The sequence below is a fragment of the Centruroides sculpturatus genome, unplaced genomic scaffold (assembly GCF_000671375.1).
Source record: "Centruroides sculpturatus isolate CEXI.00-Female unplaced genomic scaffold, Cexi_2.0 scaffold696, whole genome shotgun sequence".
Classification (NCBI taxonomy): Eukaryota; Metazoa; Arthropoda; class Arachnida; order Scorpiones; family Buthidae; genus Centruroides; species Centruroides sculpturatus.
In genome coordinates, this window is record NW_019384932.1 from 73,215 (window position 1) to 83,755 (window position 10,541).

Genomic DNA, 10,541 nt, shown 5'->3' on the forward strand with positions numbered 1-10,541 from the left:
AAGGTCGGTTATCCGAAGGAATTCCAGTCAACAAATTTAAATTTTTGCCAGTGCTGTGGCGCTGTAATCTTTGGCTATGTCTTGGGCTACTCAAATATTTTACGTTTTTGATACTAAATTAACTTCTGAAGTATAATTTTTTATTGTTTTTATATTTTTCAATATATTTATTTTGTTTGTACAAAATAAGGAAATAATTTTTAACGATACAATAGCCACAATTATTATTTTAAAAAGTTTACGTTAGGCTTAACATCGACGAAAAGCGAAGCGACATGCAACGGAGAAAAATTTCAGGATGGGATAGGTTAATATATTTTTTTGTACATAATTAGTTATCCGAACAACCCGAGCCCCCAATTGATTCGGATAAACGACGCTCTATTGTAGTCTAAACTTCAATTAATTGGTATACTCAATAGCAATTACTTATTTTAATTACTAAAACGTTGACTCTATATGAGTTATCATCAGCACTCATTACAGAATAAAATACAAACTGGAATTGAAATTAGAACACTTTTGAATCAAAATTATTTGTGTATGTTCAGTGATTTTTAATGTTCTATACACAAAATAAAAGTATGTCCAAGCTGAATGTAATGCTGAGTAAAACATAGTAAATATCAAGTGAACAACTAGATTTCTTTATCAGGCTACAAAGACTAAATCAGGAGTAAATAATTACTAAATAAAATGGCAGTCTATTAAGTCTATTTTCATCTATCAAGATTGAAATTGTAATTTCACTCCTTAGACAATGAGAGAATCAAACAAGTAAAAAAAAAACCTGATGATGACCTCATAAGCTCATATATGTCAACTTTCTGACTTGAGAGAGTGCCAACTTATGCTTTCTCAGAGTTGATAGTGATGTGAGGTTCCAGAAGTGGACCGGAACCACACGAGAGAGAGAAAAATTTTGTTTTCTCATATAAAAATTTTCTTATAAAACTGTTCAAATAAAAAGATAGAAATCTCATGTCCATATAAGGACATGTTTAAATGGAATTATAAGAAAAAAGAGTACTTCTCATATTTCAACAATAGAAGAATGTAAGTCCTAACATCAGCCATCTTCGATTGGGATCAAACTGACAGATGATGTTGAATCATCCCACAATCTGAGTTCCAATCTCATTACACTTAGTAATAAATGATGACCAATTGGAAAGTGGAGATGAGTAGGATCAACCAATCAGAATGGTCGAACTGGAACCTGAAAAAGTTATAAAAATCACAATTTTATACAGAGAGCTTTTCCCGCCTGCCTTTCTATTGTGCGACACCATACTCAGTAAAAAAATCTCTGCATTCCAACTTCGAACTGGATTACATCTTGTCTTCTTAACGGATTTTCTCCAATCAATGCCCTGGGGCCGTCAACTTCCCAAAAGGGACCAGGAAGGATAGTTCCAGTAGGACATTCACACCTTGAGAGAAAGAGATAAATTGGAAGACCTGAATTCACCTACATATTGTTGACTGTTGTAGCTGTAAGTTATAAGCTATATTTTTAAGTTATAATAAACTGAGATAATTATTTTGTAACTGGAGAGTTGTCAAACACTCCCACATTCGATTAAGAACTGCTCAGTTATCCTGTTAATACATGCAGATCAGCAACCTCACAGTGACACCTTGACACTTTTCCTTCAACTTTTAGTCACCTCTAGGGAATTTACACTTATGAATATGACGAAGAACAGCTTATTTTAGTCAGTTGTTGCCCATTCTTCAAGCTTTAAGATCTGAGCCTGTTATTACCATCTTTTTGATTGGAAATGGTTGTTTGAATAACAATGTGCCAACAACTATATGTAGTTAACATTTTTTTAGCATGAATTAGTTGTTTAAATTTATACTGGATGGAGCTAAGTTTTAGTTTTGTTATTACTATAAAAAAATCAATATCATTCTACAAATTGCATAATTTTTCCAAATACTTGCAACATATTAAAACTTTATATTTTGGATTCTCTTCTATCTGTAATACTATAAATCCAGCAATGAGCTGCATAAAGTGTTTGGTTTATTTGTATTTCCAGTTTACTTCATTTATTTCAGATGAATACAAAGCCCTCTAGAATAAATCTAATTCACCAGAAAATTACATTCCCAATGGAAATTGTATTGTGAGGTTTTTCTTATAGAGATAATAATTGGACATTTGTAATATAATTTATATTACAAAATATAAGTAGGCTTGTTTTTGTCTATATTCACAAAAATGTGAAAATAAATATGAAATTTATGAACGATACAAGACAAAAATCAACACATCAAGAGGAATGTTAAGTTTGTCACATGACATTAAAGTTGCCAGATTTCTACAGATGACTTATGGATACAAATTCACTGAGTTCAGCGTTAATAAAGTTCCTTTAGTATTAACACAAGCACTTTCGACAAGTGTATAATCGTCGTCTTCAGGTGAAAAGAACAAATTTTAATAAGACAACGTGCAGGATGTTCCAAAGGAACAGAATATTTAAAATTCAAACAGGCGTCAGGAAATTCCGTTAAGAACGTGCAAATAATTTTTGATATGTTCGAAACTTTATATTTTACGATGCTAGCAACGGATGCGTGGAAATGCTACCGTGTTGGCGATACAATGTTAGGCGTGTTTCGTTTTTTAGGTGCCGATATAAGGCAATCCACACCCCGGGTAGATCGAGGGTGGGAACATTGCACGCTTCTGAAGTAGCCGTGAGAAGCGCTTCCCAGATAAACACAAGCCTTCGATTGTTGCAGCATTTGATTATTTCCGTTCTGGGCCATAATGGGTTGTAGCCTTGCTCGAGAACTTTTTTAGGAAGCTCTGTAGAACATCTTCCTTTGGCTACGTCATCCTGATGCTCAGCAAGGCGGGAGGCGAGCATTCTTGTTGTTGCTCCTATGTATCTTGTAATATTTCCTGTTACCGGAATTTCTGTTGTTGCTCCTATGTATCTTGTAATATTTCCCGTTACCGGATTTTCTAGTTGTATCGTGTAAACCCCTGACTTTTCTAAAGTAGTTAGCCTGTCCCGATCGTTGCAGATACATCTGCGTAGGTTTGGTATGGGGGTTATGGGTAGTATGAAATTATATCGCTGAAATATGCGGCTGATACGTATAGAGGTTGGTCCAAGATACGGCAACGATGACCGGATCACGGATGCTTTTTCCTTTCTGTACAGCGTGGTACATGGGTATAGGGCCTCTTTTACTTTACGGAGCACATGTTTATATTTGGCATATGTAAATCCTGCAAGAGATACTGCTACTCTAATGATGTCTAATTCAATTTTTGTTGCTAGCTGTGTCGACGGAAGCAGTAATGCTCTTCTAACGAGTGCAGCAATGGCGGCATTGACGTACCGCAACAGTTGGAAAGTATCTGCCAGGATAATATATGGTAACAGGTCAGCTTTGTGGTAAACAGCAAATTGCAGCCCCTCAACCGACTTTTGTATACATAGATCCAGAAACGCTATTGAGTCCTCATGCTCCCTCTCCCAAGTGAAACCGATAGTAGGGTATATGCTTGAAAGTTGCTGCACAAATTTGATAAACCCCTCTTCTGTATTCTCCCACACTATTAGGATATCATCGACATAACATAAGTATAGCGACAGATAACTGATGGTAAGAGGTGAGTTGAAAATTCTACACTCGACTTCTCTCATAATGAGCTCGGCCAAGACTGCAGATAGCGGGGAGCCCATAGGAACTCCTCATTTCTGCAAGCAGATGCTCTTGTTGAAAAGGAAATAATTGTGCTCAGTGATGAATGTCAGCGCATCACGTATGTCTAGCACTTGTTGTATGTTGAATCCCTTTTTGATGATTAAGGAGTTAGCAAGCATTACGGCTTCAAAAACAGGCACCGATGGATATAAGGAAACCACATCCAATTTGTAGAAAGTATAGGAATCTTATTGTGTACCCCTCATACTGGAAGCAATGGTGGACTTGGCAGCTGTAGACGATGGGGTAACATATGGTGATTCCGGAATAAGTTTACGCAAAAACTTTGCGAATGCCTTTTCAAGGAAATATGTAGGATGCGATCTCTTGTTTACCAGTGGGCGTAACGGCCAGTTTGCTTTGTGTGTTTTCGGCTGAAAGAATAGCCTAGGGCATGCTACATTGGTGGGAGGATCAAGGCACCCAGTTAGAGTCAAAGCTACTCCTGGTAAAGCTATTATTTTCTTTGTACTTTGCAGTACTGTTGGTGTTGGATCATTGTTTATTATCTGTGATTGTGATTGCGATAGGAACTCATTGGCTCTAAAGATGAAATCGTCCTCCTTGCACAGAATGAATCGTTTGTCCTTATCAGAGACCAGAAGCCTCAAGTTATTCATAGCTAGGAATTGCTTTACTGCTTGGTGATTTACGTGGTGCTTAGGCATGCTGGACACTTGCTTCGTCGCCGCAAGCTTCGTGACGATTTCTAACTCCATTTGTGGGTACGTGGCTGCTACCTGGCAGGATTTCAATGCTGCCAATGCCACTGGGACTAACTGGTTGAGGTCAGTATTATTAGGAGGGGAGATATATTTGGGTCCCCTTTGTAGTATGCCGTGCACTTCGATGGGCACTTCCTCTTCCGTATAATTATAATACAGAGTGGTTGTTACCAGCCTTCTTTATTCGTGATGAGCTCATTAACCATTGAAGTTTTTACTTAATTTCTTTCTTATCTCCTGCGTAGAATTAGACACTATTCTCTGTATTTTTCCTAATTCGATATATAGCGTAGCAGGGTCACACGTTTTACAGAATTGCAGATGCGTCTGATACGTTTGTAGTTCTGCTTCCGCGAGGCACTTGTGTTTATTCCTGATTAACTTAGCTAAGAAGGATTTTTCTACCTTCGGAAGCATCCCTCGCAGGCACACTGGGAATGCCTTGCGTTTGAGTTGTATGCTCTTTGGTACTACCTGTTTTGTTCTGCATATCAACAGAAATTGCAATTGGGCAAGTAATTTTTGCCACATCTTCACTTGCTTCAGCAATAAAAAGAAAAGCGATTTTGCAGTTTCCATCTTTAAGTAAAAATAAATTTAAAAACTCACGGCAATATTTGTATAACTTCTGGATACAAATTCACTGAGTTCAGCGTTAATAAAGTTTTATTAANTTTTGGAATAAAACATGATGCCAATGGACAGCAGATCAAGAATGTAACAGAAGAAAATGGAAACTATGTGCCTCTGGAGGGGAGCATGTCAGAAAGTTGGATGGCTTTTAAGAAAATGAATATTTACAAGTGCCATTGTGAGCCAAAGTGCACGATTGGCTTATGTCCATACAGAAAATGGTTCTATGAACATTGTGGTCAACATCCTATAATTTCTGTCGACTTTAAAGGCTTACCGGGGACATGCTTGGTTTATGGTTAAAGTTAAAAAATATGTTAAAATTTGTAGTGCTTTGGAATTATCTATACAATTGTTTGTCAAAGAATTTTTTTAATAATTGGTTGGTTTTAGTATGTTTATTATACACGTGTGTGGAAAGGTTTCTTAAACTTGATTACTACAAATGTGTACAAAGTTTACCACCCCTACCCATGGAAATATCATTGTAATTACCACCAGCGGTTATTCACTGAAGAGGGACTGAAAATATTAGACCAGCCGGAAATGCATTTGATGTAGTCTTTACAAAATAAATTTAATTTGCCAATACGATTGCTGTGAGATTTGTCTACCAAGAATAATTTTGGATTACAGAGACTAAAATCGTCATATTAAATATATATATTACTGGGGACATGCTTGGAAGGAGTCTTGATTAGATTGAACAGTATTATCGATGAGAAATTTAAAAAACATTCATATCTGATTACAAAAGCACCAAAAAATGATGAAAGATTTGGGTCTGGTCTAAGAAAGAATTAATGAGAAACTACTATATAGAGCACTTCTTGACCTATTTTGATGACCACATATGGAAAAATAATTGGAAGGCAATGAAAAATATTGAGGAAAAGAAGAATTTTGTAATGGAAGGTTTTCTGTTTCTACCCAAACTTTTATCAACCCATTTTGAAACTCAAAAAACTGGTCAAGGAGTGTTTTTGTTCATTGATGAATATCACACACCTGTTACCAAAGTGATATTTGATGATACACCTGAATCAATCTTAAAAATATTTCTGCCTTTTTTAGAAACTTTATGAGTGACATATTTAAAGGTGGAAAGAGTGAAAGCACTTTCAAAAGAACACTGATTTGTGCTGCAATGCCAATTGGAGCACTGGAATCATTGGGTGCAAATAATGTAGAACATAAATCATTTTTGAGCAAAAGTCAACTATTACAAATTCTTTGGATTTGTACAAGTGTCAAATCTGCTTATGATGCATAAGTTCAAAACTAAAAAGTTTGATGACACTATGAAAGAAGTTGAACTCTGGTATAATGGATACCATGTACTTGATGGTGATCTACGTATAAATATCTACTGCCCCCTTTCCATCATCAAATACATAAATAAAGAAACAGCATGTTATTACTGGATCAATACAATTGGTTCAAGTAAACTTGGATCCTTTTTTGGATATAAAGTTATTTATGATGTTGTCAACACTGTTCTAAAAGATTCTACCCTGGAGCATCCTATTACTGTAGTGTCAAAGTTAGAGATTGAACACATCATCCAATTGAAAAACCTTCTCAATAATCATTTCACATAATCACACGATCCCATAAAGTTTATGGTAGATTTATTCTTTCAATATTTTGCACAGTCTGGATACTTCCTTCTTACTGAGGACACTGAGTCATCCTCTAAAAACAAAATGTGTGAATCAGGAAATTAAGAGCAAGTTAATTAACGCATTCATTTCTGCACGACTTAAGTTACAGAAAACTTTTGTTTGAACCTCACAAGGCTCAGTCATTCCTAGAAAGTGAGGGCACTCGGGAAATGACAAGAAGCTGTATGTTCGTTTTGCATTAAGTACATCTGGTTTGTATAATCCACAGTCTCTGCAGCCAATCATTTCATCTTACAAAGTGATATTTATCACATTATTAAATCTGATGTAATAAACTTTCCTGATGTTAGGGCTGAATTGGGTGTTCATATCAGGCGTACACCTCGATTAGATATTCTTGCTATCGCAAAAGAAAATATAGGATATATAATTGAAGTAAAACACCATGAAAAGGATAATGCAGATGGTGCTCTTTTGCAGATATTATCACGTAATTATGTCACCATTTTTAAGAAAGTGCCTTTGAAGCAAGAGATTCTCATTGGTTTGCATTTGTCAAATGATCTAGTGTGTACTGTCAGTTACCTAGTAGATATTTCCAAGAAAGATTCTGTAAATTCAGTTTTCAAAAATAGGATCACTGTAGATAGTAAACTAGAAGAAGAAACATATTGACCACTTGTTTTTAGACTAGTTAAAAAAATTTCTGTTTTGAATTATACTAAATACAAATTTGTGTGAAAATTTATCCAGTACTTTTTATGTTTTTTAAGGCGCCCAAAGCCTGGTGGTCCAGAAATAAAAAATGTTGCATCTTTAGAGTTATTTTATAAATACACTCAAAATTCTCATCACCTATTATTAATCCAGAAATAATATTTTAAACTAGCTGTTACCCACGACTTTGCCCATGCAGATTTTGCAGAAAACACCATTTATATTCAGTATTTCAACAACCATAATAATTGTTATATAACACCTACTGCTGAGAATCAAACAAACTGTTTTTAATTTGATCAATTTCTGGAATGTTTACAATCATTCTATAATTGAACCAATATGCAATAATAACAAATTCGAATTTAAACGGTTTGAACATTTGGTTAAAAAATCAAAATATATAAAAACATTTATAACAATGTTTGAAAAACATAAATCTTTCTTATTGCATATACTTTAATTAATTAATAATTTAATTAGTTTCTTTTCTAGAGATAATTACAGATATCATAGACAAAGATGCTTATGATAATTATGCTTACTATATGATGTAAAAAATTAAATAATTCTATAGCAATACAAATGAACTGGGGTTGAAATACAAAATGTCCACAAAACCTTTGTACAGTTGTAAAGTATTTTTATTAGCAACTAATGTTTTCAATCTTAAACAGATCATCTTCAGGTCTGAATACACACCAAATTAAAATGAAATAGAACATACTCATTTAAAAATAGAAATAGAAGAGTCTCTATCTAAAGCTTGGCAATATTTACATGAAAAACAATTATCTCCCATAAATTGATGTTAAACATGGTTTATAAATGTGGATTATAACTGCATATTATATTTAATTTAAATGATCTTATTTTAATTTTCATAAATTTAAATTGTTTCCAATATTTTATTTTTATTGTATTTTATTTCATTTTCTATCTAACTTACATTATGTATTTGTTTATTGGTTATGTTCTATTCAGGGCTGTGGAGTCGGAGTCGGAATCAGAGTCGGATGGCAAGGAAAAGTCAGTCAGAGTCGGAGTCGGTAGATTTTTACGCAACTTCACAGCCCTGGCAGGGCTGTGGAGTCGTAGTCGGAGTCGTGGAGTTTAGGTGTTTTAGCCGGAGTCGGACGGTAAGGAAAAGTTGGAGTTGGTAGATTTTTACGCGACTCCACAGCCCTGTTCTGTTTCACATTCTAGTTTGGTTGTATATTCAGACCTAAAGATCTGTTTAAGATCGAAAATGTTAGTTGCTAATAAAAATATTTTACAACTGGAGATAAAAAAGTCCTTAAAACCTTTTGTATTATAAAAAATTAATTTACTAAATCACATTTTAGTAAATTGACGTTTTAGTAATTAAAAAAAGTAATTGGTATAGTTACAATTTTTGTGATAACTCAGGATGTATTTTCTTCATAACTGAAGTTTAGACTATTTACAAAAAGTCAAGTTAACTTTTGAGTCCATCTTTATCCCTTATACACTACCACAGAAGTAAGTCTTAAAAAATTGCTTTGAAGAACTCTTCTTAAACACAGGTAAAAGTTGGTAAAAAACTTCACAAGGTTAAAAAAAGACCAAGTATTAGCCTTTTCTTGTAGGTTCTGACACTTTTACAATTAAAAACACAAAGAAATTCTTCACACCTTTATCATTTTTATCTACCTTTTAAACTGCTTCTGGCCCTCTAGTGGCAGTTACGAGTATCTACATTATTTGCATATACAGTAGAGCGTCGATTATTCGAATCAAGTGGGACTGGGGTTGTTCGGAAAATCGATATTTCGGATAACCGATTATGCGCGGAAAAAATATATTAATTAGTGTTGTAACGAATAGTATATTCGGCCAAACTATTCGGCTTGATTAATGCACATACGAAAATTTGCATGCAAACCGCATTATGGCAAGGATCCTGCTCTCTATTGGCCCGCTGTCACTACGCTTCGCCAATCGCGTTAATTCTTGACAGTTGTAGCGGACAGACAAGAGTGTCATGGAAGTATGTGATAAATGATGATATCAAATGTTGGTAACAATGAAATGACCTACACGTGTAAATAACGGAAAAAGAACAGAGAAGGACCGCGAAGTGAAAATGTAAAAATAAATATGAAATTGAGTTGATAACATAATCGAACAAGTCGAGGCAGCTTATTGGCACAAAATTCGCGCCCGTCAATGCCAAACAATTGTTGTCATAGACTTCGGAAAGCTAAATGCTTGTAATGAAAGTCACTTAGTGTGCACGGGCGAAAGCCTGGGGCCGTTCGGGCTATCAAGCTGTCTCAAATCTGTGAAATCATAACTGTGACTTATATCGACGTCCTATCTGTCTCTTTTCTCTGTTATCACCAGGCTGTGACGTAATTATAAAATGGGAACTCTACGACGGAAAAGTGACGAATCGAAAGTATCGTGAGCACGTATTATGATGTATGCACAGGCATATGTGGATTAGAGCGATAGAGGAAAGAGAAAGGGAAGAGCAAAGACGAGCGCTTTAAAAGAGGGATAGACAGGGTCAGACCCTCAGATGTGCGAGGATTCTCCAACGATAGACGTGTACTGTACGTGTGCTGATCTTTGTAATTATAAATTGTGAATACAAGTGACTAATATTATTTTCTTTTTTATTTTGTGCATGTTACAAGTTATAAATAAATATAAACAAACAACACTAACTCGATAACATTTAAATCTAAATAACAAAATGATTAATTTACTGTGTTTTTGTTATTTATTACTCCTGCTTTTAGGTATTCGGTATTCGGCCGAATAGTGATTAAATATTTGGTATTCGGCCGAATACCGAATAGTAACCGAATAATCGTTACATTACTAATATTAATTTATCCTATGTTGAAATTTTCCTCCATTGCATGTCGCTTCGCGTTGAATTTTCGTCGATGTTAAGCCTAACGAAGACTATTGTATCGCTAAAAATTATTTTTTTATTTTGTACAAACAAAATAAATTTTTTGAAAAATATAAAAACAATAAAAAGTTATACTTCAGAAGTTAATTTAGTATCAAAAACGTAAAATATTTGAGTAGCCCGAGAAATAGCCGAAGATTGCAGCGCCACAGCACTAGC

General features: G+C 34.7%; 2 protein-coding genes across 2 annotated transcripts in view; both read right to left on the reverse strand.

Annotated features, from left to right (window-relative positions):
• LOC111632017 overlaps nt 1-10,541 on the reverse strand; it is a gene marked incomplete at its 3' end in the record, with an annotated part of 106,699 nt that overhangs the window by 72,624 nt on the left and 23,534 nt on the right. The gene's annotated exons all lie outside the window — the stretch shown is intronic.
• On the reverse strand, nt 1,445-5,022 carry LOC111632015. The gene is made up of 2 exons (XM_023376366.1): nt 2,952-5,022; nt 1,445-2,903 (listed from the first exon to the last, which is right to left on the reverse strand). Exons 1-2 carry the CDS (start codon nt 3,711-3,713, stop codon nt 2,568-2,570), a joined length of 1,098 nt encoding a protein of 365 aa, XP_023232134.1. The 5' UTR covers nt 3,714-5,022; the 3' UTR covers nt 1,445-2,567.

Excerpts from the sequence above, each read along its gene's own strand:
- LOC111632015 (XM_023376366.1), bottom strand. The coding sequence starts at position 3,713 with ATGGGCTCCCCGCTATCTGCAGTCTTGGCCGAGCTCATTATGAGAGAA. Across the intron at positions 2,904-2,951 it reads CGGGAAATATTACAAGATAC|ATAGGAGCAACAACAAGAAT; the intron begins ATAGGAGCAACA and ends ATTACAAGATAC.